Source organism: Podarcis erhardii (genome assembly GCF_964252035.2).
Source record: "Podarcis erhardii genome assembly, chromosome: 4".
In the NCBI taxonomy this organism is placed as follows: Eukaryota; Metazoa; Chordata; class Lepidosauria; order Squamata; family Lacertidae; genus Podarcis; species Podarcis erhardii.
In genome coordinates this window covers 30,471,551-30,499,506 of record NC_138508.1, presented here as the reverse complement: position 1 = coordinate 30,499,506, position 27,956 = coordinate 30,471,551, and the positions used below count along the sequence as shown (strand labels likewise).

Sequence of the window (27,956 nt, the reverse complement as noted above, 5' to 3'; positions counted from 1 at the left end):
TGGCAGCTTCTTCAATTCCTATTCCTGCTTTTCATTTTGTTGGGAAGTTTAGTGTTCATTTTCCAGGCTGCCGTCACACAGACATGGCAATTCAGAGCAATTCACACATGCAGAGACATCAAGAGTTCTTTTAAATGAAAAGATGTTTATTAAAAGTGCTTTTAGTTTGTGGTAAAACTACAGTCCCGAGTCCTTGTAATACAGTACAGCTATATACTAAAGGTCCTCTAAAAATAGTTCAAGCAACAAGATTAGACACATGACCTGCAGTGCCCTATTAAAAACATAATAATTTGGCCAGATCAACTCTATTGATCAGGAGGCAAGTGCTTCAGTTTCTGTGCATTTACTGGCGTCTGTTGCAGTTCATAGCAGAGGTAGAATGGCTGGGGGCTCCAGGAGGGATACTTGCATGTACCTGCAAAGGAAGAAACCACTCAGTACAAAGAGTTAGCAAACTCCCCATTGATAATTCTGCAGCACTTCAAGAACTCGAGATTAGCAGATTGCGTAATCTTGATTGGGAAATCTGCACTGGATTTAAGTTAAAAAAGAGAAAAGATTCACTGTGGTTATTTTGCTATTTGCAAGTGCCTAGGAATCTCTACTTCTATAAAAGAAAACACGCCTGTGTCTCTGGCCCAGCTGTGTTCTTATTGGTTATCGCTTGGAGCATCCTCAGGGGAGAAGCAATTTCCATTAAAAAAAAAAAAAAATCCTTGGAGAAAATAAGCCTGAAAGCATATAGGCAACACCAAGTGAGATATCAGAGAGGAATTCTTAACAGATTTCCTGTGGTCATAGGGGAAGCTACCATTTAACAGTTTCGAAAGCTTCATGCGTCTGACAAAAATCAATTGTTCTTGGTACAAAGTTTAAATTGCATGTGCGTGGCACTCATTATATACATCCTGCCCATGCTTTTGTGCCAGGCTGCATATCATGCTAAAACAGAATGTTATGAGAATGAGATGCAGCAAGCCTTAGGCTCACCCATTGCCTAATCTTCCCTCCGGCGGCTGCTTCAGAGTGAGTTTGGAAGCTCCCCCTCCTGTTTTTGGATTAACTTTGAACTTCATGGATTGTTCGGACCCAAACAACTGTGGCTAATCCAAACTGTTGTCTTGTTTCAACAAGCCATTTCAAGCCACAGGTTAAGCAGCTGGTTTGTCCGAACGAGCCATTGTTCATGTTTAACCACGGTTTAGGGGTTTCAGAGGCAGGCAGTGCTGGAGTCAATATAAAATGGAAACGGAAGTGTTCAAATTCCTCCTCTGCAAGTGGCAGAGAGGGGAGCCCATGAGCCCAAAGCTATCAGTGGCTCATCCTCCTCAGTGAGTCATGGGCAACCTCTTTCTCATTGAAGGGATGCACTCCTTTCGGGCCAAATCTGCCAGGGGTTGCATACAGCCAAAGTCAGTGGCAGGCAGGCCAACCTCTTTTATCTCATTAAAAGTAAAGGGACCCCTGACCATTAGGTCCAGTCGTGACCGACTCTGGGGTTGCGGCGCTCATCTTGCTTTATTGGCCAAGGGAGCCAGCGTACAGCTTCCCTGTCATGTGGCCAGCATGACTAAGCCGCTTCTGGCGAACAAGAGCAGCGCACGGAAACGCCGTTTACCTTCCTGCCAGAGTGGTACCTATTTATCTACTTGCACTTTGACGTGCTTTTGAACTGCTAGGTTGGCAGGAGCAGGGACCGAGCAATGGGAGCTCGCCCCGTCACAGAGATTCAAACTGCCGACCTTCTGATCGGCAAGCCCTAGGCTCTGTGGTTTAACCCACAGCACCACCCGCGTCCCATTTTATCTCATTATATGACCCCTATTCTCTCCCTCCTGCCCTTCCTCTTCCCCACTAACCAGTAGGCTACTGGGCAAGAGGCAGATGATTCAACCACCTAGAAAAAGCAGAGGGCTAACAGAGGACTTTTGAAATTAAGCCAGGGGCCAGATGCAATCCTAGTCTCCCACCCTTGCAATACTGCTAAACTATGGTTTGGCATTATTTGCAACCTCTCTATTATATTCCCACATGCTGTCCAGCTTTCGTCCTCCTCTAACAGCCGTTATTTGTTCAGAAAGCAGTTGTTGGCCCAAGAACTTACTTAGCCAGCTTGTATTTCTCCCTTATCGCTTGCTGTGGTCGGTGTGGAGCGTCAAGGCAGGCTTTGTGCAGGTCACTTAGGCAAGGGACTATCTCACCTAGTGAGTAGCCAGTGAAGGCCGCAAGGGTTTCTGGCTGATCAGAAGAAGAGAGATGAAAGTTTTATTATTCCATTCAGGTGAGAACGCGTCACAATCACATACGCTTGGAGAGAGACTCTCCTGCCTTGAGCCAGCATCAAGTTTAGGAGAGACCTCACTCAGTAGCTTTGTTTCAACTTTTCACCAATTGCTGCTGGTTACAAGGGAAAAAGGCTGCTTGAATAGGCATGCACAGAGCAAAATCCAGCAGAGAAGCTCCACTCACATCCGGTAGAACCCCTACCCCAATTATTCCAGGGCAGTGTTTCCCAAACTTGGGTCTCCAGCTGTCTTCTCTGACCACTGGTCCTGCTAGCTAAGGATGATGGGAGTTGTAGTTCAAAAACAGCTGGAGACCTAAGTTTGGGGAACACTTTTTTAGGGGAAAGGGCTGTGGCAAAACACATGCTTTGGGTGCAGAAGGTGCCAAGCAGGGCAGGAAAAGAGACTTTGGTATGAAATTCTGGAGAGCCACCAGCAGCCATTGTTGGCAATATTGTGCTATTTAGATCAATTTTCTGACTCTGTATAAGGCAGCCTCCTTATGCTCCACTTGTATGAGATGCAACCTTGGTTTTCCACTGCCCTACACAGGAGGTGGTGGCTCTTTTCATGAGAAGCAGCCCATACTAAAGTGCACCGCCCAGGAAGGGACACTGCAGAGTTGTGCTTTCATGAGCGCTTGTGAAACGTTTTGTTTTATTTTATACCAGCCATATCCTTTACCTTGCAACATTCCCAAAGCAGATGTTGGGATAATGACCATAAAAGGTGCCAGTGAAAAATCTCATTTATGCCCATAAAGTTAATAAGATAGCAGGTGTAGAACAGCGGCAGCAACTAAGACGCATTAAGGTAAACTAAACCCATAGTCGTTTTTAACCCAGAAAGCTCCAGAGTTCATCTCTCTGCAGAGTTAATAGCCTCCCGAGTGGCAAAAACGTAGTTGTGTCAGACTGAAGGATTTCTACTGCATCAGCCAGTTTTAAAGTTTGTTGCTTAAAAAAAAAAAGGGAAAGCCAGCTAAACCTGGGGTCAAGGCACCTCCCGGTTTTGTATCCAGTTTCATTCTTTGAAGGGTTTGCACACACCAGGAGCTGGCAAGCTATAAGGAGTTGGTTAATATTCAAAAGTCAGGCTTACCCAAAAATGCCTGTTCACGGTGTAGTTTGCAAGACAGTAAGCAGCTGCTGCCGTTTGTGAGGGAAGGTACTTCAAGAATGGATCAGCTTCAAGGAGACTCAGCTCTGCTACATACTAAAGAGAAGTGGACACCATTTTAATCACAGGGAAATCAAGAGAGGTTCAAGTCTATCCCATAGTATCTCTACCAGCCTTCCAGATGTTGGACTGCAACTCCCATTATCGCTAACCATTCGCCATAGTGATTTTATAGCTGGTGTTTTTATATTTTGGTGTTTTTAGTTCGATGGGAAGAAGAAGAAGAAGAAGAAGAAGAAGAAGAAGAAGAAGACCACCAATAATAATGTCACCGTTTGTGGAAAACTGACGGGCCACAGTAACAGCAGGCATTTAAAGTGCTCTTATAAAGTGCTCTTTAAGAGCATGACTTCCCTTCCCCCAAAGAACACTGGGAACTGTAGTTTGCAAAGGGTGCTGAGAAGTACAGCTCTGTGAGGGGGTCTAACAACTCTCAGCAGCTTTAACCAGCTATAGTTCCCATGACCTTTTTTTGGTGGGGAGGGGGAGCCATGACTATTTGAAGTGGTATGGTAGTGTTTTAAATTATAGTGTAGTTGTGACCATGGGTCAACACTGTAAAACATGTCATCCATAGTCCAATATGGACTAATAAGTGTGCCCAGACCCAATATTTAGTTTAGCAGATTTAGATCATTTTTATAAATCTAAACTAGTGCTGCAAATTGCTTGTGAGTTTTAGCAAATAACTTTGTTTTGCCCCTGAAGCACAGGAAGGGGAGATGTTTCCTCTTCACTTACCCCCCCCCCCCCAATTTGTGTGAGAGAGCTCTCTCATAGATTTCTACTGCCCATGGCTACCTCAGTCTCAGTTTTGGTCAAGACTGCTGGTCACCACTGAAATGCAGACAGACAGACGCAGGACTGGACAGGGGCACAACTGAGGCAGCAGGTAAAGACTGAAACTGAATCAGCTCAGTCGGTAGAGCATGAGACTCAAATCTCAGGGTTGTGGGTTTGAGTCGCACATTTGGCAAAAGATTCCTGCATTGCAGGGGGTTGGACTAGATGACCCTCAGGGTCCCTTCCAACTCTACAATTCTATTATACTACGAAACATATCCTTCTCTAGAGAAGATGCAGCTGGAGGGGCACTGGCATCAGGGTAGTTAGGCTAATGATTTTTTAAAATTATTTTTTATTTGGTCTGGGTGTCCTTTGAAGTCTTTGCCGTACAGGTCATATCCTTACCCTTGCAAAGTTCTCTGTCTTGACGCTGACACCATGAAGTTGCAAATACTGGAAGAGAAACTGGTTGATGGTTGGAACAGTCAAGTCAAAAGCAAGGACTTTGAGGAGCAGGTGTTCCATTTTGAGCAGCTGTTTTTTAGTATAGGTATCATCGGTTATATACACAAATTCTTTGACTTCTGGCGGATAGATTTCTTCATATTTCCTGGGGAATCAGGAGAAATAGCAACCTACAAAGCCTTACTGCATATTTTAAATTCTGCTTCATTAAGATAATCCCTTGGCATCACCATCTTGAGACTGCCAGGCACAAGAGAAACAGGGCCTTCTCAGTGGTGGTCCCACACTTTCAGAACCACTCCAAGTGATTTGTATACTGCACCACCAGCACATGCATTATGCTATCATTAAGGCCTAGACAAAAGAATTTGTTTTCACCGTTCAGAATATACTTCATTCAGACCAAGATAGCATTATGCCAGGCTCCTGGAATATGTCTTGGTCCCTATACAAACCTGTTACTGAACCATTTGGATGCTAACCATAAAATGGTCCCAATCTTAAAGTATGTAAACACTCTTAAGAATTTGAACAAAGTTTTCATTCACCAGCTGGAAGAGACGACCCACTGAATGTTAGAACAATGGACCGATAGTACAGTGGTACCCCGGGTTACATATGCTTCAGGTTACATACGCTTCAGGTTACAGACTCCGCTAACCCAGAAATAGTGCTTCAGGTTAAGAACTTTGCTTCAGGATGAGAGCAGAAATCGTGCTCCGGTGGCGCGGCAGCAGCAGGAGGCCCCATTAGCTAAAGTGGTGCTTCAGGTTAAGAACAGTTTCAGGTTAAGTACGGACCTCCGGAACGAATTAAGTACTTAACCCGAGGTACCACTGTAGTCACAAAACCGATAATAAAATTTGATTATGTAAGATAAATGCACCCTTAGTAAGTTATATTATATTTATTCTGCACTTCCTTCAAACAACTCATGTTGACATATATGATCATCTCTCCTTCTCCTTATTCCAATAACCACCCTGTGCGATAGGTTAGACCAAGAGGTAAGCAATTTGATACAAGGTCATCCAGTAAGTTTTGTGGCTGAGCAGGGATATGATTCTGGGTCTCCCAGGCTAATCCCCACACAAATAACTAAAGCATACCAACTCATTTGATTACCTCACTCTCTGAACTTCGGATCCACAAACTATTCAGGTGGATTAAGGTTGTAGGTGCAAGTGAAACATTTGCTTGCAAAAAAATGTACCTACAGTGATTTCAGCAGCAGCGGAACGTCATTGGGACCTGCTCACAGGAGCCACCGCCAGTGAAAAAGCAAGCGAAAACCCACTCTGTCCTGTAAACCAGTGATGGGTCCAAACTCAACATTTGAAGACTGTTAGCCCACTCTCCAAGTATCTCTATGGGGAAACAGGGTTGTAGTCCATTGGCAGAGCACAATGGAGAAGGTGCCAGGCTTCAAGTCTTGGCATCTCCCATTTTGGCCTGGACAATAGCCCTGTTTGTAACACAGAAGTGTAGGCAGTAGTGACCTAGAATGGCATGGGGAACCTGTAGCTGTCTACACGGATTCCAGCTCCCATCAGCCTCAGCCAGTATTGCCAGTGGCAAAGAATGATGGGAGTTGGAGTCCAGCTGGAGAGCTGCAGGTTCCCCACTCATGAGCTAGATAAGACTAATTTGGAATAAAGTGGCTTCCTGCCTTTGCTAGGACACGTGAGCACTCGCCAGACAGATCCGGACAAGTCTCACCAGGTAGCCCTAAACAGTTATCATCTGCCAAAGGTTTGCTCGCTCACGCAAGCCTACTTACGCAGCTAGGAGAACTGCTGCTGTTCCCACAAGCTGAAGCTTTCCTCTGAGGACAGACATGCAAGAGAGAAACCGGTCCAAGTAGTTCACAGCAAGGTACACCGTTTCAGTACGAAGCTTATATTCTTCACCGACTTCAACCAGCCAGTCCACCAAGATTGCACGCATACTCGAGGTGATATCAGGCTGCTTCCTCAAGTAGCATGCTCTGGGCCTGTATTTCACCTGCATGGAAAGAGTTTGGCCTCAGAATAAGGAGGTGTAAGTGTGTGTGTGTGTGTGAGAGAGAGAGAGAGAGAAGCCCCTCTGTGAGTTGATTTACAGGAAGTTTGAATTCAAGGTGTCCATGATACTAAACTGAGATTGTTCCTCCAGAGGACAGGACTAAACTTGCATTTGAGTGCAATTTAGGCTCCATAAGCTAAAGTACATACTCACGGCGTGAATATCAGAAAGAAGGTAGGATGCAGAGTGCATGTTACACTGGTGCTATCTCTGAGCCAAGGCTACAGTGAGCTCCTTAAAAGCGCCACTCACTTCAGCTTCTCTCAAGTAGCGATGAATATCTTCTGCATATTCTGCAGCACACATGACGTCCTCTTTAGAACACTGAAGATCCACATCTTGGGACTGCAACGACTTATCCACCAGCATCGGAGAGCCTGGATTCACCAACATATTACAGGGAAGAATGATTTTAAATGATGTTAAGTTAGCCATTAGTTTCAGTGTATGCTTCCATCAGCAGAAGTCATAAACCCTTAGATTTCTTGGGTGTTATAGGCAACATACACTGTAATTTAAAAAAAGGCTTAGTAGGCTATGGTTCTCCAGACATTGTTGGAGCCCAACTAACATCAGCCCCAGCCAGAATGGCTACTGGCCAAGGGCCAACAACCTCTGGAGGGTCACAGGTTTCTACCATCACCAACACTGCCCCTGCTAGACCATTGGACGTACCTGTACTCAAACTCAGCAGCAGGTGAATGTTGGGTCTTCGGGTGCAGGTATCAACTTCACACATGCTGGATTCTTCCACAGCCATACAGCTGTACCTGGTTTTCCCTTCCACTTCATCTCTGTAAACAGCAAAACTTTGCTTGGACGCCACACAGACTGGCATCATAGTCTTGCCAGTAGTTAAAGCAGGACAGACATTTTCGGATCCAGAGAAGCCTCTCAGCCTGTTTGCTCCCTGAAAAGAAGAATGAGAATCTTCTTGGATGGAACAGCCTATATTTTCCTGCTTCAAGGAGTGCAGGAAAAGACGCATTTCAGTTCAGTTCACTTACAATATTTCTATGCCGCTTTTTGCTCGCATGAATCACAAAGCAGCTCGCAAATAATAAATAGCAACAATGTAATAGTACAGTGGTACCTTGGGTTAAGTACTTAATTCGTTCCGGACGTCTGTACTTAACCTGAAACTGTTCTTAACCTGAAGCACCACTTTAGCTAATGGGGCTTCCTGCTGCTGCTGTGCTGCTGGAGCACGAGTTCTGTTCTCATCTTGAAGCAAAGTTCTTAACCTGAAGCATTATTTCTGCGTTAGCGGAGTCTGTAACCTGAAGCGTATGGAACCTGAAGTGTATGTAACCCGAGGTACCACTGTACATCACAAATACAACACAAATTATATAGAGTAATTAACAGATTGTCAGCAAAACAACAGCAAATAATCAGTAAAACAGACACATTCTATAAAGCCCTATTAACTAAAAATAAATAAATAAGTGAAGCAGCACAAACCCAACAATAGTCATCGTATAAGATTCACAAAGCACTCCAGCGCTCATAATTCACAAAGCAATATTAACCAAAGGAAAGCTCTCTTGCACATGTGGAAGTCCTTGCACAGGATTTTTGTTGGTCAAGGCTCCCTTGATGTTTTACTGGCCAGTTAAAACAGATGGGCAATATATCCTGGCTTTCTGATATCAGCTCAGTAGGTAGAGCATAAGCCTCTTAATCTTAGGGTTGTGGGTTCAAGCCCCACGTTGGGTGAAAGATTTCTGCATTGCATTGTAGGGGGTTGGATGAGATGACCACCATGGTCTCTTCCAACTCTACAATTCTATGATTAACAACCTAGCAACCAAAAACAAACTAAGCACTGTTTAACTCTCTCTCTCTCTCTCTCTCTCTCTCTCTCTCTCTCTCTCCACCACCACCACAATTCATAATCTACTCAGTTCATCAAAAGACACATGCACATAACGCCCCTGGCAGCAACTCCCTTCGTAAGGCAGGTAGAAAAAGCCCTTGCCTGATGGCCAGCACAAAGTTTCATTCCTCTCACAGTGCTTCTGGAAACAGCTCCCTTATGAAGGCTGGAGGGTAGGGCAAGGCATATGGATTGTCTGAAAGCCTTCAGTTCTCCAAAACTGTAGTTTGGGAGCCCATGGCGCTCTTTCTTGTTGAGGGCCAGCAGGACAAGGGAAATGCGAGAGGTATTTCCCAGATCAAGCCAAAAAATATTCCTGCATTCCAATGTAGCTGCACAGAACTTGCCAGAATACAAGGAGTGGGCAGAATATAGGTACAAGTCTGTGATACTGATCTCTCGGTGAATACGCCACTGACAATAGTGCAGGAGTTTTCATCTTATGTTGCTTCCTACTTGGTTGCTCATTGGCAAGAAAACATAGCTGTTTGCAAAAAGCTATGGAAGAAGTCTTGCCTTGTTCACACTGAAGGGTTTGCAACTTGTTTAAACCGCATCCTAGTACACCGAAACACAAGTGAAATACACTTGGAGTTCTGCAGTGATTTCATGCTCTTTATTGCAGCTTGTAAAACAGTGCTTAAATTTCCCCCCAAAACCTCAGACCTTTATATACATTATTTACACAATGAGTCCTGTCTGATTGGCTGATTCTGCTTCCCTCCTGGAGCCTGATTGGTCTTCTCCTGCAGACCAATCAGTTGTTGCATTCTACGATCCAAACAGGCTGATTAACTTCCTCCTGGAGCCTGATTGGTCTTCTCCTGCAAGCCAATCAGTTGTTGCATTCTAGGATCCTACCTGCCTATTGTTCTAGGATCCAAGCTTAGTACATAACAACAAGTTAATGCATTGTGAAAGAAGGTAGGCAGGGAAGAGTCTGAAGCAGAAGGCAGCCTGTAGATGAGCTGGAAAACTCCAACAAGAAACAGAGACTAAAGTTAACGGCAAATCAGTATTCCAAGGGAGCCCTGGCAATCCAGCACCAGAAGACATTTTGGTTTTGAAGCAACCATCATTAGTACTCCATATCAGTACAGAACACTGCATGGTGTGGCTATTTACCATTCAGCACGTAGAGACACTGTGTCCATAATTTCCATGACTGAATACCAGGCGTTTCAAGTTACACAGAGACGGGTTCGGAGGGTGGGGAGCTCAGCCAAAGTGATTCAGCCAGGCTAATCTTGTAGCATCTTTAAAAAGATGTGGATTTAACTGCAGCACAAACCTTTGGAAACGGAAGTCCATGATTCGGATGCAGAAGCATTGCCCTCAGTTGGTAAAGGTAAAGGGACCCCTGACCATTAGGTCCAGTCGTGGCCGACTCTGGGGTTGCAGCGCTCATCTCGCTTTACTGGCTGAGGGAGCCGGCGTACAGCTTCCAGGTCATATGGCCAGCATGACTAAGCCGCTTCTGGCAAACCAGAGCATCACACAGAAACACCGTTTACCTTCCCACCGGAGGTTTACCTATTTATCTACTTGCACTTTGATGTGCTTTTGAACTGCTTTTTGAATAAACCTTTGGAAATGGAAGTCCATGATTCGGATGCAGAAGCATTGCCCTCAGTTGGTACATATAGGTAAAAGGTAAAGGACCCCTGGATGGCTAAGTCCAGTCAAAGGAGACTATGGGGTCTTGCTTTCAGGCCAAGGGAGTCGGCATTTGTCCACAGACAGCTTTCCGGGTCATATGGCCAGCATGACTAAACCACTTCTGGCACAACAGAACACATTATCTTTTACACATAGTTATAACACACACAGGGAGAAAAAAATAAGGCCAAAAGGCCACACATGGTCAAGGGGGGCACTGGCATATCTACACAAACTTCACATGGCTGTGGATGGTAGATCTGCTTGCTTTTTATATATATATTTTTTTTATTTGATTTTTTAAAAGTATAAACATACAACAAAAACCAATTCAGAATCCAAATATTGAGATTACTCTGAATCTCCTGAGTTCCTCCCCATCCCTTCCATGTGTCCTATTCATAATATTTTCAACTGCATATCAATACTTCTCCGATTTTTTGTCTTTCTAAATTGTCCATATGTTCCGTTACATTACAAGTGCGGTAAAAATCCTGCCAATGTTTTAACCTGTTTACAATAATCTCATATATAAATTGTAAACTTTTCCCATTCTTTTTAAAAGTTTTTGTCTTCTCGATTTCTGAGCTTCCCAGTTAATTTTTGCCATTTTGACATAGTCCATCACACTCTGCTTAATTTTCATACATGTGACCTCTGTATAAACCTTTCACAGTCTCTTGCATTTCATGGTCTTTTGACCCCCTACAGTTTACAATTCTCTCCACCCATGTGTGCATAATATATATTATCTCTTACACTTAAAAAGGTGAAATACCTGGGAATATGGATAACTCCCAAAAATATAGATTTATATAAAAATAACTATGAATCAGTTTGGAAGGAAATAAAAAAGGACCTGGAGGTGTGGGGAAAACTGAAATTGTCATTTTGGGGAAGGATCTCTACAATTAAAATGAATGTGCTTCCAAAGATATTATTTTTATTCCAGACTATCCCTATAATTAAGGGGAGCAAAATTTTTAAAGAGTGGCAAAGAGCGATTTCAAGATACATCTGGCAGGAAAAAAAACGAGAATTCAATTTAAGTTGCTAACAGATATAAAAGAAAGAGGCGGCTTTGCCCTGCCAGATTTGAAACTGTATTATGAGGCATCATGTCTTTGCTGGGTGAAAGAGTGGATTAAACTAGAGAATAATGAATTGTTGGATTTAGAGGGGTTCGACAATAGATTTGGATGGCATGCCTATTTATGGCATGAGAAAAAGAGAGTCCATAAAGGTTTCGAGAACCACATCTTCCGGGGTCCTTTAATTGAGGTATGGGACAGGTATAAAAACCTATTAGAACCTAGAACACCACGTTGGTTATCACCTCTAGAAGTCATGAGTGTAAAGAGAATTAATATGAGAAGTAAATGGATAACATATGGTCAATTGTTAGTTAAAGAAGGAGGAAAGTGGAAAATAAAACCGTATGAGCAGGTCAAAGAACATGTATATGATTGGTTGCACTACTTCCAAACAAATGAGATGTTTAAGAAAGATGGCAAAGAACGAGGTTTTGCGGATAAGGAATCGAAATTTCAAAGTGAGGTTATAGATAATGATGGTAAAAATTTATCTAAAATGTATAAACTGTTGTTAGATTGGAATTTGGAAGATGAAGAAGTTAAGTCGGTAATGATTAGCTGGGCCAGGGATGTGGGTCATAATATACAATTTGAGGACTGGGAGAAACTATGGAAGGAGGGTCTAAAATTCACTGCTTGTATGACGTTAAAAGAAAATATGATGAAGATGTTCTATAGATGGTATATGACACCGGTAAAATTAGCAAAAATGTACAAGACATGCAATAAGTGTTGGAAATGTAAAGACAAAGAAGGTACTTTTTATCACATGTGGTGGGAATGTAAGAAAGTGAAAGACTTCTGGGAGAAGATATACAATGAATTAAAGAAGATCTTAAAATACACATTTATAAAGAAACCAGAAGTCTTTTTGTTAGGAATAGTAGGAAATGAGATAAAAAGGAAAGACTGTAAATTCTTTCAATACGCAATCACAGCCACAAGAGTGTTACTGGCCCAGAAATGGAAACAACAAGAAATACCAACCGTGGAAGAGTGGAGAATGAAATTGTTAGATTACGCAGAGCTAGATAAATTGACAGGGAAAATTAGATACTTAAGAGACCAAAAGTTCATCGAGGACTGGGGGAAATTTGTGGAATATCTGGAATGTTTAAGTGAAGGACAGATGACGCTTAAGGGATTTAAAGAAGCACTGTAAAAAAGTAAGAAGTATTGTCTAAAGGGAATAGAAAAAAAAGAGATAAATAATGTCAATATAAATTTGAGAAATGTGTAATTAAAATTATGACTATGGATGATTTACGGAACAGCTGAGGGAAGTCCAAAAGAGAAATAAGTTATGAAAACGATGTGAAATTAATGTATTTTGTTTTGTTTTGTTTGTTGATGTTGATTAATAAAAATTATATGGGAAAAAAAAGAAACCTTAATAAAAAAATTAAAAAAAAATGTCTCTGAAGACAACGGCTCTATGCGTCTGACAAAGTCCTCTGAAAGTCATGGTTATGATCAATTTCCAAACTTTTGAAAGGCAGGATAACAGCCTAGACTGAGCAGTGTTTCCCAAACTTGGGTCTCCGGCTGTTTTTGGACTACACTTCCCATCATCCCTGGCCACTGGTCCTGCTAGCTAGTTGTAGTCCAAAAGCAGATGGAGACCCAAGTCTGGGAAACACTGGCCTAGAGCATGGACAGAGAGGTAATGCCTAGGGGCCAAATGCAGCCCCTCCAAGTCTCTCTACCTAGCCCTCAGTACTCTCTCTCTCCAGGCAACACCAACCGTCCAGCCACACTCCCTACCAGATTGCCTCTTGCTTGCTTGGGTGAAAGACAGAGAGGTGTATGGTTGATAGCATGATACATAACATGCTAAAGCAGCCTCGGCCCTCCAGATGTTTTGAGACTACAATTCCCATCATCCCTGACCATTGGTCCTGCTAGCTAGGGATCATGGGAGTTGTAGGCCAAAAACATCTGGAAGGCCGAGGTTCAGGAAGCCTAGCCCATAAAGAACTTTTTGGTGGCTCAACACTCCTCCTTGGCACAACAGCAAAAACCTCTCTCTCTAAAACAGGGCAGATGCTGAAGTCTTAAGTCCCACTGAAAACCACAGAGAGACTTCTAGTCCTTCTCAATCCCTGGCTTCAAGTTTCCAAGAAACTGAAGATGGAACCTTTCAGTAGTACTTGACCCACTGGCAGTTAAAAAGAGTGCATGCATTTTCCAGTGGTCCTACATTCCACAGCTCATGGCATGCGCAAACCTCTTTAACAGTCGCCCAGTTCGTTGAGTGCTGTTGAGCCCAAAGAACATACGTCGGTAGTACTGGAGCAAAAGGAGAGTCAACATCTCACAGTGCTGCTCTGTACCTCCTACAGAGGATGCCGTTTGCCAGCAAATATAGCATCCCCCAAAGGGAAGGGCAATCTTTTTGAAACTGCTTTAAATGTACACTGCAGCTGGGACCTCAAGTCACACTATTCTCTGACCTGCCATTCCTACAGCATTTTAACATACAAAGCCCAAAGGAGTTGCTGCGCTAGCAATGACACCGCCACAACCCTAGCCACGTCTACTCATGAGTAAGGCCTAATAAACTTAAGTGGGCTTACTCTCAAGTAAACGGGATTAGAATTGTAGCTTAAGGGTTGGGTGCTCAAAGCAGACCCAATAGAATGACCAACTTAAGTTTGGTTATGTCCCTTGATTACAATACTCCAGGGTGTGACTTGGCCAGATTTAACCCCAATAAACTGTAGGGTTGCCCAGAGTCCATGAACGCTCACGCCCTTAGAAAATCTGTTTAGTATTTAAAGTGCCATAACACTTTTTTTAAACACAGAAATTGTGTTACAGTTCTTATTTACAGTTGGGAAAAAGCTAACCTTTTAAAGGTGGAGTTGTAAGCAGAAGAGGTGCTTCAGAGATGCACAGGTGCAGATAAACATGAAACTGCAGGGTTGTTGTCCCTTCCTAGTTGGTTAAAGGTAAAGGGACCCCTGACCATTAGGTCCAGTCGTGGCCGACTCTGGGGTTGAGGCGCTCATCTTGCTTTATTGGCCGAGGGAGCCGGCATACAGCTTCTGGGTCATGTGGCCAGCATGACTAAGCCGCTTCTGGCGAACCAGAGCAGCACACGGAAATGCTGTTTACCTTCCCGCTGGAGTGGTACCTATTTATCTACTTGCACTTTGACGTGCTTTCGAACTGCTAGGTTGGTTAGTGAGCCTCAAAACAAGTTGCAAACAGCTACTGAACCTAGGAAGCTGCCTTACATAGAGACAGACCATTGGTCCATTTATTCCCACATTTACAACTCTAAAAAAATAATAATTTCCGATTTCCTAAGCCCAGGTGCTAAAAGAACCTTCTGTATGAGTTATCTGGGAATCCCAGTCTTCCATGATTTACCTGGACAGAGGGTCTCAAACACTGCCCATTTTCCGTCAGCTCCCCCAGAATAGCTCTTTGGTGGAGATTTTGATTGGTTCGAGGCTGTGCAACAGCCGGCAGGGCATCCCAAAGCTCATTTTGTGCCTTCTCATCACCATTGTTGCTGCAATGCATTTCCTCAGGGTCAGCAGCTGATGCTGGAAAGACAAAGAAACACACATTGAGGCTGCACCCACACGGCAGTCCTTCCCGTTTCCCTAACTATTAACTCCTGCATTATATTTGAGCTTCTACCCAGTATGACAGCCACTTCCAGAAACCTGGCAGAATGCAGTGGAAGTTTAGTGCTCCCTTTCTGTATTAATTGCTTCCAGGGGGAAAAAACACATTTGCAGCCCAATTAACCTAGAAAATCATGAGAGCAGTGACAAGATTTGGGGCGGCATACAGTTGTTCCTTCCTGCCGTTTTCATAGGAGACTCATGAGGAAATTGAAGCATGCATGTGCAGGAAGTGTGAGGAGTAGCAAGGTTGTCTAATGACATTTGTTGTTGTGCCACACCACCCCCACTGGTGTGAATGAAGTTTACTGAGACATGCCCATATCTCAGTCAAAAAGCCACAGTTACAGCATTGTGAAAGGTATGTTAGGAAACGGCACAGAGGCAGTAGCACTAAAATCAGAAAAACTAATGCAATACCTGAATGCACCCAATTTCTGACAATATCCTCAGATGGACTCCCTTCAAGAGCAACCCAACCCTGAAGTTGATTCTGACTTGACTCTTAGAAAACGGAAATCTTCCTGTAGCTTTGTTTGTACAAGCCTGCCTTTTCTTATCTTTGCTCTCTCACTAGTGTTTCGGTGACCCTCCATAAAACCAACTGAGGTACACAGAGAAATGTGTGAGAGACGCAGGACTCAGAGCAGTCAGCACAGGGGGAGCAGCTTGTTTAAAAATAACAAAACCCTGGCAATATTAGAGATGGGCCACAACCATCATGCAAGGTTCAAATGCTCACTCGGCCATGGTGGTCACTGGGTGACCTTGAGCCAGTCGCAGTCTCACCTACCCCACAGAGTGGTTGTGAGGATAAACTGGGGAGCGGGAAAACCACATATGCCACTTTGAGCTCCTCAGAGGAAAAGGTGGGATATAAATGTAACAAACGAAATACTGCGGTATCCTTAGCCCCCAGAAAGTCAATCACATTAAAGAGTTTGAGAAGAAAGCAACCTTGCCATTACATGTTTCTTTAAAACTGGCATCCTTCCACCAAATAGCTTTACCTTGCTGAAACCAATGGGATTAAATCAGCAAAACCACTGTTGAAGGTCCCCCAAACTCTAAGGCTTAGAACCAAGCCACTGGATTTACCTCCAAGTAAACATGTTGAGGAATAAGGGATACATCACTTTTGCCAGAAGCATGCATTGCTAAACTCGGTGAAACTTACTGCCAAATAAAACATAGGACTGTGGTACTGCAATTAAACATCCAGGGATCCTTTACACTTTCTTTACCTTTATTTAGTTTACACAAGCCTGTTCTGGGATTTGATAACTATTAAGAGATATTACAGAGCAAGTTTGTTATTATTATTCAAAACACAAACAGCCTTCTACTCTGCAGCATCATTTTCTAAAAAAACAGAGCTCCTTTTCTGCTGGTCCTGTGGCAGCTGAAAGATGACCAGGTGCTCCCATAGAGAGCTATAATAGCATTGTGGTCACACAACCCTGGAGTAAGTGACCTGGGCCCATCTCAGCCGGCCTGCAGGCAGCGCCAATTACAAATTACAGAGGCTGCTGGAGGCAATAACTGCAGAGGGGTCTACTTGGGAATCACTAAGTGAGGCAAGAGCTGTGGCTCAGGAGTAGAGCATCTGCTTTGAGACCGCTGGTTCCATCCCCAGCCCCTCCAGGTAGGACTGGGAAGGAACACTCCCTTATCTGAAATGCTGGAAATATGGGCTATATTCAGCTACATGGAGCAAGGGCAACGTCCCAAGTTTCTAGTCCATTGTTTCCAGCGATTGCCCCAAGGCACCTGTGCAGTGAGCGCTCGGACCCTCCCCGGAACGAAGCCCGGTCTTCAAAGACACCCTCAGGAAAGCTACCAACCCACCCAGCCACCCTGGCAGCGCCACCCTAAACTCTGCCCGGGGACCCCCGCGGACCCTCGCCGCGCCTTTGCCCACCTGCCTTTCCCCACCCGCAGCGGAGGCTGACGCGGGCGGTTCTTCCTTGGTGCCTGAAGGGGGCGCCCTGCTCCTTCCCGGCGCAGCGCAGGTGGGGACTGGTGGGCAAGGACTCGAAGTGGCTCCGGGCGCCGCTTGCCGAGCCTATATAGGCGGCGGCCAATCAGTGGAGACAGCCGTCGCACCGCCCCTCCGGGTGCGCCTCGGCGTGCGCGCTGCTTACTTTCAAGCCGCCCGCGACTGTTGGGAGCAGCGGCCAGTTGGCGCTGGCACCGCGCTCGCCCGCAGGCGGCAGGCTGCTCCCGTGGCAACCGGAGATCTTGCGGGCGAGAGGAGGAAGCCGGATCTCTCCCTCCCCGTCCCTTTTCCTGCCTTTGCCTTGGTGCGCTGCGGAGGTCAATGCCGGATTTACGTAGAAGCTTAACAAGCTATAGCTTAGGGCCCCATTCTCTTGAGCCCCCTTCCAAAAAATAAAATAAAAAAATTTAAAGGAAAAAAAACCTGGATGTACATTTCCAAAAAATGCATATTTTGTTATGTGCAAATGGCTTCAGATACCTGTTAAGTCCATAGATTAGCATATATTCAACACACACAAAAACAGCAACAATTTGTTGTTGACAAAAGACAGCTGGACATATAAAGGGCCCCATTACTTTCAGTAGCTTAGGGCCTCATCAAACCTAAATCTGGCCCTGGTCAGGCCAGTTACACAGTCTTGCGCTTTAAAACGAAAAGCGCCTCTCGGGTTGTGTGGTTAATACCCAATAATTCCTATATAATGTGCAAGGCGAAACATTTTAAAGATTCTACCCATCCATGATAAAGGACTGCAACTTGACAGGGTTGCATGCTGCTTGTAGCAGAGTTCCCATTTATCCTTGTAAGCGCTCTTCTGTTGCTGATAGAAGGCACCTTTTTTAAAGAAGATCCCAACAATGTGAGAATTTTGACTCCCTGTAATTCTGAGGTCAGGTATTGAGTGCCAACAGAAACGGGAAGCAGCCCAACTGGAAAGCTTGGGTAACCCTGGGGGTTTGCAAAACCACCAAAAAATAAATAAAAATGCACACACAGACTGCAAAACAACAGAATGTTTGTAAATATTAACTTGCTCATTCCTCTCTTTATTCCTATCACTCTCATAAGAAAATTGCTAAAGATCCTCAAGAGGCTTTGTAGCAAATATTTCAAACTGACTTGATGCCAGATGTAAATCTTAGAGCAGTACTGTTTTGCCATTTACTGTATCTGTTAGTTAAAGGAAAAAATGAATAAAGCCAAGTCTTGAGGATCTAATTATTCTCCTTCCTTGGTTTCCCTCTGTGTGTTTGAGAGGCTGTTCAAGACTCCCTGCTTGAGATCATCAGGGCTGCTCTTCGTAATTAATGTTTTGTGCCAGTCTTTTGTGGTTTGAAGGATGGAGAGCTGCAATAACAGCAGATGTGTAGTGCCAAACTCAGTCTATGAGATTTCTTCGAAAAACTGGGGGAGGGAGGGATACTTTTTAGAGTAAAAAAAATCCAGGTATCTCACCTGAGCTACAGATACTTGTTTCTCTTCCTGTTCAGGATTTTTCTGAGTTGTTTCCATTTTAGGGAAGCACATAATGCAACCTCAGGAGTGTTGGAAGAAAGATGCTTTGTACCATTGACACTCCTATCTCCAGAGACCTTGGTATAGGCACCTGTGTTTATTTGCTTCTGTAGTAATAATACTGCTAAGCTTTCATTTGATTCTATGTTTAAAATGATTTCTACTTTGCCTTTTGGCTGCCAAGGAGGACTTGCAAGTGCTTTATGTGTTCAAAACACTTTGCAGTCATTATCTCAGAAATTGCTACAACAAGCCTGAAAGGTTGTTGTTGTTTAGTCGTTTAGTCGTGTCCGACTCTTCGTGACCCCCTGGACCAGAGCACGCCAGGCACTCCTGACTTCCACTGCCTCCCGCAGTTTGGTCAGACACGTGTTTGTAGCTTCGAGAACACAGTCCAACCATCTCGTCCTCTGTCGTCCCCTTCTCCTTGTGCCCTCCATCTTTTCCAACATCAGGGTCTTTTCCAGGGAGTCTTCTCTGGACCATGGGACTATGGGAGTCTGACCATAGTATTGGGGCCTCAGCTTCAGGATCTGTCCTTCTAGTCCTACCTGTATTATCCCTATGCTATTTGTATCACTTTCATATTTCACTCTCTCCGACGAGCTGGGGGTGGGGGGAGGGACGATAACACACTGACTTACAGCACAACCTTGTGCATGCCTACTCAGAAGTAAGCCCCATTGAATTCAATGTAACTTGCTCCCAAGTACGGGAAGTGTGTAGTGGAAATGCAACCCCAGAAAGGGGAGTTTCTGAGGGAGGCAGGATTTTAGCTGGGATTTCTTCACTCATCTGCTAAATAGATTTCACACAAGCTTCAACAAGATTGTTATTTGTATCATACGGAATTCTATTGTCCTTAATGAGGCTTACTCCCATGTAAGTATGCATAAGATTGCAGCCATACTGCCCAATTCTATAGGTTTACTCAGGTGTCAGTCTTATTTATATTCAGTGGGATGTGTTCTCAGGCAGGTTCAGTCGTGCTTGTGCTTCTTCACGTAGGATTTTGGCTTTGGTGTGATCCTGGCTTTCTGCTATTTCCCATTGCTGGTGGCTGTTGGGAGTACAGTACATGTGGATGTGGAAGCAGAATAGAGAGAAACAGCGACACATCTCAGTAGATGTAAACAGAGTGAAAGTGCTCCTTCAGACACAACTTGGCCCAAGAGCCATTTCTCCAAAGACCCACTTGGGTGGAATCTACACACATTTTGAAAAAAAAAAGTTCTGAAAATGCTTTTTTTTTTAAAAAAGTGTTTTTAAAAATACATTGAATTTTCCATAAGGCTCACCATCGCCATCCACATTGCACATTGCACTTAAAACGTTTTATTTGCAGCTGTACAGCTGAGTCCTTGGTGTTCTTTGCAAAGAACTGAACAGCGTAGCACAGGACAGTTCATCCTGTTTTTGATGCATTTCCTGTGGAAGCAAGGCCTTGGAAATGCTGATAAATTGCTAGTAAGAGGCAGCACTTAAATCGAACAGGGGTGAAGATTTTAAAAATTCTCTGTTTATCCCATACTTCCTCCAAGGAATTCAGAAAGGACTTGGCTTTCACCCATCCCCAATTTATCCTTGCAACTACCCCATGGACATGGGCATAGCCAATATTTTTGTGGGGGGGGGAGGACTTGGTTGGGGGGCAGAACCAATGTGATTGGCCATTTAAGTATTTCTATTGTTTTACTTGATGGGAGGGGGGACAAGGCAGCTGCCCCTTCTTGGCTATGCCCATGCCTGTGGAGTCGATTGGGTTAAAAGAAAGTGACCAGCCTAGATTCACCTACAGTGATTTGAAATTCACATCCACACCGTACATTTAAAGCATATGCTTCCCCCAAAGCATCCTGGGAACTGTAGTTTGCTACAGGTTCTGGAAACTGAAGTCCTCTGACAGGTAACCTACCCTTCAGCTATGGTCCAACATACCAGCCACTATTCCACACTGACCTTCCTCTGAGGAAGGGGCATAGAACAGCCATAGAAGACCTGCATTGCATTCAGAAGGTCCTTGGCTCAGTCTCCAACATCTTCAGCTGGGCTGGGAAAGGCTTTCCTGAAATCCTGGAATCAGGGCAGACAATACCTGTGATCTGGTTCCATATAAGAGAGTTTCCTATGACACTCACAAGAGGGTATTACCACTGAACTTCTAGGGCTTGCTGATTGGAAGGTTGGCGGTTCAAATCCATTACTCTGTCCCAGCTCCTGGCAACCTAGCATTTCAAAAGCATGCCAGTGCAAGTAGATAAATTGGTACCACTGTGGTGGGGAGGTAAACGGTGTTTCCGTTCTCTCTGGCTTCCATCACAGTGTAGTGTTGCACCAGAAGTGGTTTAGTCATGCTGGCCACATGACCCGGAAAGCTGTCTGTGGACAAACACCAGCTCCCTCGGCCTGAAGTGAGATGAGTGCCACAACCCCAGAGTCGCCTTTGACTGGACTTAACTATCCAGGGGTCCTTTGCCTTTATTTTATTATCCTATATTTATGTAATATTAGCATTCTTGGTTCTAGCACACCCCTTAATCCATAACTTGTTTGTTAGCCTTCAAGCATAGAATGAGTCATGCCTATTAAGGAAACTGGAGTTTGGGTTTCTTTCTTTACTTAAGAGTCCCATGGATTGCAAGAAGACCAAACCAATCCATTCTTAAGGAAATCAGCTCTGAGTGCTCACTGGAAGGACAGATCCTGAAGCTGAGGCTCCAATACTTTGGCCACCTCATGAGAAGAGAAGACTCCCTGATGTTGGGAAAGATTGAGGGCACAAGGAGAAGGGGACAACAGAGGACGAGATAGTTGGACAGTGTTCTCGAAGCTACTAAAATGAGTCTGACCAAACTGCAGGAGGCAGTGGAAGACAGGAGTGCCTGCTGTGCTCTGGTCCATGGGGTCATGAAGAGGCAGACACAACTAAACGACTTAACAACAACAAAATAAACATCAGAGAATCAACTCTGAGAGTGTAAAAATCCATTTATTTGATGCCACCTCTAGGTTTCTGCCAGGGTGATAGCTTCAGATTTGCACTCTTCCCAACCCCACCAAAAATAATGATGATTTATTTCTAAGGAATTTTTTGATACTCTGTTTCAGCTGTAGACTTTCACAATCAACAGAAAACACACAGGGGACAGGGCATCATCTATCCAAAGTTAAGCACTTCTGCAACTCATTAATTTCAGTAGAATTTGTTGTTGTTGTTTAGTCATGTCTGACTCTTCGTGACCCCATGGAATCTCTTCCATTACTCTCTCAATGAGACAGAAGTGCTTTGGCGGGGCTGGATCATTCCTCGCAGTATATTAATAAAAAATACAGGCTTATCTGAAACTTTGTAATTCTTCAGGTCACACACCGCATCTCCACTGCCACCTACCATATGCTCCTAAATAAAATTATGTCTTATTTTAGATGAAGCCATACTGTACCTTTCATATATGGTCAGACTCCTTAAATAGAACTTCAGGGCATTACATCCAACTCTGGGCAAACGTTTTACAGCCACATGCACACAGGTTTATAGTTCTGACAGCAAATTACCTTCATCTAAGCCTTAGGGGGAACATTACCTCAAAGGGAAATTCATCTTTGTGATCATTTTATGTCCAGCTGTGTTACACAGAACAGACACCATAGTTTCCTTTAACTACAAGAGTACTAAGAAAGCATTTCGTATCTTCCGTTGGAAGTTAATTATTAGGCATGATGGACAATGTTGAGTTTCTAGCCCCAAGGTCAACTATAGCTTGGTATCATGCCTTTCATGAGTCAGGATGTATTAGCTGAACACTGTTCAAAGCAGGGAAGAACAAGTTCAGTACCAGTTCAGTTCTGGCACAACAAATTCCTGGGCTCAAAATCCTGTATTCTAACAGTGCAAACCTATTGCTATCTCCTCAGAAGCAAGACCTGTTTACTTACTTAATTTAAGTTTTTTTTTAAATTGCCAAGCGTGTAAAGCTGGATGTGTGCAAGTTAAATGTGCATAAATTGTGGGCTTACTGTATATCCATACTAGAAGATGCTCAACCTGTTGTATTTCTGCCTGCCACACTACTGTTAAATGCCCAGGAACTACAGTATGCTTTGCCCCAATGCCAGACCTAAACGAAAGCCTAGGCTGTAATCCTGCACTCACTTACCTGGGAGTTAGCAAGCCATGCTAAACACAAAATAACTCCTAGGGAATCCCTTATCTCAGACAAATCCGCCACAGAAAAGATACATCTTGGTTGTTAGAGGGGGAGGGGGAAAGAAGGGCAAAATACAGAAATCCACAGGCTGCAAAATAAGCCAGAAAGGGGTGTGTGTGTGTGTTGCACTAAAGGGCATGGCAAAAGAGCAGCTCTTTAGGAACCCACAGAATTCATCTGTCAATTACAGCCCTACCTTCACTCATTGGCTAGATGGGAGCAGCCAGGCTAACTAACTGACACAATTTGTTTAGAAGAGTACCTAAACATTTAGCTTCATAACTTTTGGGGGGGGGGGTAGAGACTTACATATTTTATTTTATTTTTTTAAAAAAGAAAGCTGAAAGTCTAAGGGTCCCAGTTGGCACATCCGTTGGTGGTCTTGTACTTCTAGGTAAGCATGTACAGTGGTACCTCGGGTTACATACGCTTCAGGTTACATACGCTTCAGGTTACAGACTCCGCTAACCCAGAAATAGTGCTTCAGGTTAAGAACTTTGCTTCAGGATGAGAACAGAAATCATGCTCTGTCGGTGCAGTGGCAGCAGCGGGAGGCCCCATTAGCTAAAGTGGTGCTTCAGGTTAAGAACAGTTTCAGGTTAAGAATGGACCTCCAGAATGAATTAAGTATTTAACCCGAGGTACCACTGTATAGATTGCGGCTTTAGGGTATGTTTTTTACACTGGTTCTGGTTGGTGGATCTCAGAGATCTAGTAAAAATCAAAGTAGACCCTAAAAGCTTAAGGTATGGACACTCTTGGTATAAAGCTTAACTTAGCTTTTTCAGATGTGAGAATGCACATTTAGTTCTGTAAATTACTTTTTGGAGAGGACTCTTTTAACTGCAGCTGTAATTATTTATTTTTAAATACCTGATGTTATTTGATGCTGGCTTTAATATCACTGTTTTTAAAACCATGTTTTGTGGCATTTTGTTAATTGTTGTTGGTTAGCCATTTGGAGAAATTGGGGGGCGGGGTTTGAACTAAAAGATACAAATGAACTGAACAAAAAATGGTTAAATGACAATAGCCCAATTATTGGATGCTTTCTATTGTCCTTTCAACACATTCCTTTTTCAGCAATCCTAAGCAGAGACTTTTATCTGTATCTGTGCTGGATGTGAATTGATTCTATATGCGTTGTCGTTTTACAATTGTTTTACATATATAATTGTTTTATATATGAAAATGCTTCACTTTTTAATTTTATATGCAGTTGTTCTGTGTATGCTTTCTATGGTATTGTAAATCTCGTATTTTCACTACGGGAAGAAAATCACTTGGATTTTTTCTTGCACAGTGCTGTTCGGTGAAACCAAAGCACATTTGCAGGGATTGGGGCCCTCATTTATGGCATATTTTTGGCAGCTGGTATTAATCTTCGTTCAATGGAATTCATGTCCCAACTTGAGAGCCTTGTGATTGGAAAGTGACACTCTGGCTTCAGGTTACAAGTCACTATCAAGCACTTCTCTCTTTGCTAGCTACATCTCAGATCTTGAAAGCAGGAAGAAGTGTGAAATAAAATAACTAAAAAAGAAAGGGGGGGACCCCCGCAGGGTTCACAGCCACTACCTCATAAAATAAAGAACATTCTCAGGAGACCACAGAGTGAATTAGATGTTGCAACAGAAAGAAAGTCCATATTCGACTCAACAAAAAATAATAAGATACAGAAAGAAAGTCCATATTCGACTCAACAAAAAATAATGAGACATGACTTGGAGTTACTTTCCTTACTGGGTTGTTATTAATTTAACTGCATAATAAAGTTTTGAAAATTAAAAGCATTTTTTAAGCAGTGTGTGTGTGTGTACACTGACATATGCAGTGTACATACACACACACACACACACAGGTATACCTAAGCTTAGAAAGGGAATTTTGACAGGAGACCTGAGCATTTTAAAGAATTTTAAAGAAACCAAAGTTATGTTGACCTGACAGTAATGGCAAAGGATAAAAAACAACAACAATAACTTTACAATAACTGCTAATGAAGATCCCAATCCAAATTTGCAATTTATGTAATTATAAGCATGTAATGAGTCCTATTAAGCTTCCTGAGAAAAATCAAATCCTAATAATATTCCCAGATATATCCAAGTCACTGGTGAAAATTGTGGGAAATTGTAGTCAATATAACAAGCAAGCTTAGGGCTATTTAATGCATGAAGGGGGTTAAGACCACAGAATTGTATTCCTAGACTCAGCTACGTTTGGCCCCTCATCTCTTGTTTCCTCTTTTGTTCGCCCTTTTTCCTCACCATGTGAACTCACTGAGATAGGACATATCTGAGCTTGCTCGCTATAAGCTCAGGCCATATGCTTAGAGCTATTTCACTATATTTCGTATCCCAAGATTTCAAACTGTGTTTACTTGCTGCTGCATAGATAAATGCATGAATCTGACATTTTTGTAAGTTTTGTAAGTAAAGTGTTTGAACTGACTAGCGTTGTGATCTGTTCATTGCAAGAGGGCTAAAAACAGGGAAGCGCCGGTAGAGACTCAGGATGGGATGTTTAAAAGGTTTAACAGCCTATATTCCCATGCTTCTTGCTTTTGTGACTTTAAAACTCTGCTGCTGGGGCTTTTTCTTACTGGAGTTTGCTTGCCCTGCATTTCTGGATGGTAGGCATCCAGCACACTCTTTTATTAATTACCCCCACATGGGTGATCTGTATCTATTTTTCTCCCCACAAAAATAAACACCAGAGTTGCCAGTCAGTCTAGCCAGAGGGAAAAAATTCTTCCCTACTATAAATTTAAGTGATGGTTGGGCATGAATGCAACCATTCATCAAGTCTCTGAAAGAGAAGTAGCTGTTGTGGTCCTTTAGCATCCATCCACCTGATTGATTGACCCATCATTACTTACTTGGGACCATCTCTGATGTCGCAGAGGAAGACAGTCGCTTATCAGAGCTCAGAATGAATGGGATCTAATCTCTGAAAGAGCTTGTCATTTATTGGTCTTTATATAATCTTTTTTAAATTAAAAAAATCAAACTTATAACAAGTAATAATTTATCGACTGTGCCTTCCTGTTTCATGAAAGCCTGATAATTAGTGTTATTTTTAGAACATTTGCAAGTATGTGCCTTACATATTAATACTCAGCAAGGCAAATAGTGTTGTTCTGAATGGGATAATTGCTTGCAGGGATTTTGGTAAATGATTAGGGTGGGTTAAGACAAAACTATACAGAGTTCCAGATTCGAATACTGCAATGCACTGAAGGTGCATCTGCCTTTGAAGGTTTTCTAGGAACAACAGATAGTGCAAAACTCAGCTGCTGGGTTATTAATTTGGACCAGCTCTATGGATTGCATCTCAAGGTCTTACAGCTACACTGGTTGCCTCCTTTCAAAATAATTAGGGCTGTCCTCTGCCCGGAATTTCCTGGACATTACTGGGATTTCAAAGGTGGAATTGATGTCCGGGGGGGGGGGGGATTTCCAAAAGGCAGCGCTTTATCCTGGATCTTAGGCAAGAAAAGTCACTCTTTTGGGGCGTTTTTGTAAAACCACTTTGTGGTTTGTCCACAACATTCGGTGTGTCCTGGTTTTTACTTTTTGAAATATGGCAACCCTAAAAATAATCCAAGTTCATGCATTCTCCAAATTGATTTTTGTTAGTCTGGGAGGTTTTAGAGGGGGAACACAATATGAAAAATATTAAACATAGCAAGTTGATAACACCATAAAAGGTACAAAAAAGACTAAAGATTTTGGAATAATACTGATTGCAATAATACTGATTGTGTATCTGAATAATACTGATTGCAATAATACTGATTGTGTATCTGAAGAAGTGTGCATGCACACGAAAGCTCATACCAAGAACTGACTTAGTTGGTCTTTAAGGTGCTACTGGAAGGAATTTGTTTTGTTTTGACTGATTGCAAGGACATTCAATCCTTCTTCCGCCTTGTTATAACAGACAATATGTATTGATTGATTAATTTGGTTCTTTCTGCTCTTTTTTATAATCAACTCCAAGTTTGATTTATTTTAAAATTCAAGCCAAATTTCAATATCGAAAACTGAAAACGCTTAGCAGCACAATCCCAGATCAACAGTCACCTCTGCCTACCTCTTGCAGTTTTGGAGACAGGTAACTTTGGGGTATATCCCTTTGTTGTGCAGCTACCGTTCTTCAGTTCAGCCATCTCCCCTAATTTATATTCAAAAGCAGAAAAGGTTTCCCTCTACACCAGAAACAAACTGTGTTTTGGATACTTAACTCAAGAGACTAAGCCAGGAACCGTCACAGCTTCTGAGGAGTTAAGCAAGCCAAGCCTCGTAGTATCCATGTGAACTAGACAATCGGCACTGTTTGCCCTTGGTATTCTGTGAGGTCTCGTGTCATTTATGAGATAATAAAAAACAAATACAAATGCCTTTTCTATGATCAGATTACAATTCACTTATTGTTAGGGGATTTTCTTCTTATTTCCTGAAGGAATGGCATATCACAATTAGGTTAGTGTTAAAACATGGTCTTGGCAAGGTGATTATGGTTCACTGTAGCCAGAAATCTTGTCCTGTAGATCAGTGTTTCCCAACCGGTGTTCCGCGGCACACTAGTGTGCCGCAAGACGTTGCCTGGTGTGCCGTGGGAGGGAGGCGGGCGAGTCCGGCGGCGAGAGGCGGGGCGGCGGCGGCGGCGAGCACACGCGGGGCGGCGAGCGAGCTCCCTCCCAAATCCCATCGCCGCTCGCTTCGGCCGGCCGCCCCGTGCCGCCGCCCCAAGCCTCGCGCGCCCAGCGGGAGCTCCTGCCGGGTGCGCAAGGCTTGCAGACACTCGCCCGAAGCACGGGGAGCCCTCCGGAGGGCTCCCCGTGCTTCGGGCAACAGGCTGCCGCCTCAAGCCTTGCGCGCCCAGCGGGAGCTCCTGCCGGGCGCGCAAGGCTTGCAAACACTCGCCCGAAGCACGGGGAGCCCTCCGGAGGGCTCCGCGTGCTTCGGGCAACAGGCTGCCGCCCCAAGCCTCGCGCGCCCAGCGGGAGCACCTGCCGGGTGCGCAAGGCTTGCAGACACTCGCCCGAAGCACGGGGAGCCCTCCGGAGGGCTCCGCGTGCTTCGGGCAACAGGCTGCCGCCCCAAGCCTCGCGCGCCCAGCGGGAGCTCCTGCCGGGCGCAAGCCTTGCAGACACTCGCCCGAAGCACGGGGA

General features: G+C 43.8%; 1 protein-coding gene across 3 annotated transcripts; it reads right to left on the bottom strand.

The window, feature by feature from the left end:
- Positions 1 to 125: 125 nt before the first annotated feature.
- Positions 126 to 27,001, bottom strand: CCNA1 (cyclin A1). Of its 3 annotated transcripts, none has more exons than XM_081859223.1 (9): positions 26,876 to 27,001; positions 14,790 to 14,968; positions 7,458 to 7,692; positions 7,035 to 7,159; positions 6,499 to 6,722; positions 4,659 to 4,863; positions 3,390 to 3,503; positions 2,108 to 2,241; positions 126 to 418 (listed from the first exon to the last, which is right to left on the bottom strand). In XM_081859223.1, exons 1-9 carry the CDS (start codon positions 26,949 to 26,951, stop codon positions 367 to 369), a joined length of 1,344 nt encoding a protein of 447 aa, XP_081715349.1. In that variant the 5' UTR covers positions 26,952 to 27,001; the 3' UTR covers positions 126 to 366. The 3 variants fall into 3 exon arrangements, with proteins under 3 accessions (XP_081715349.1, XP_081715351.1, XP_081715350.1); XM_081859225.1 differs by lacking the exon at positions 26,876 to 27,001 and adding an exon at positions 17,197 to 17,348; XM_081859224.1 differs by lacking the exon at positions 26,876 to 27,001 and adding an exon at positions 16,974 to 17,166.
- Between the last annotated feature and the right edge of the window lie 955 nt (positions 27,002 to 27,956).

What these genes read in the sequence shown, in the direction of transcription:
- CCNA1 (XM_081859223.1), bottom strand. Translation starts at nt 26,951, where the DNA reads ATGGCTGAACTGAAGAACGGTAGCTGCACAACAAAGGGATATACCCCA. An exon ending in GCTGCTGAGTTTGAGTACAG is followed by an intron (nt 7,160 to 7,457) that starts GTACGTCCAATG and finishes TGGTGAATCCAG; the next exon opens with GCTCTCCGATGCTGGTGGAT. An exon ending in GCAGCAGTTCTCCTAGCTGC is followed by an intron (nt 4,864 to 6,498) that starts GTAAGTAGGCTT and finishes CTGATTCCCCAG; the next exon opens with GAAATATGAAGAAATCTATC.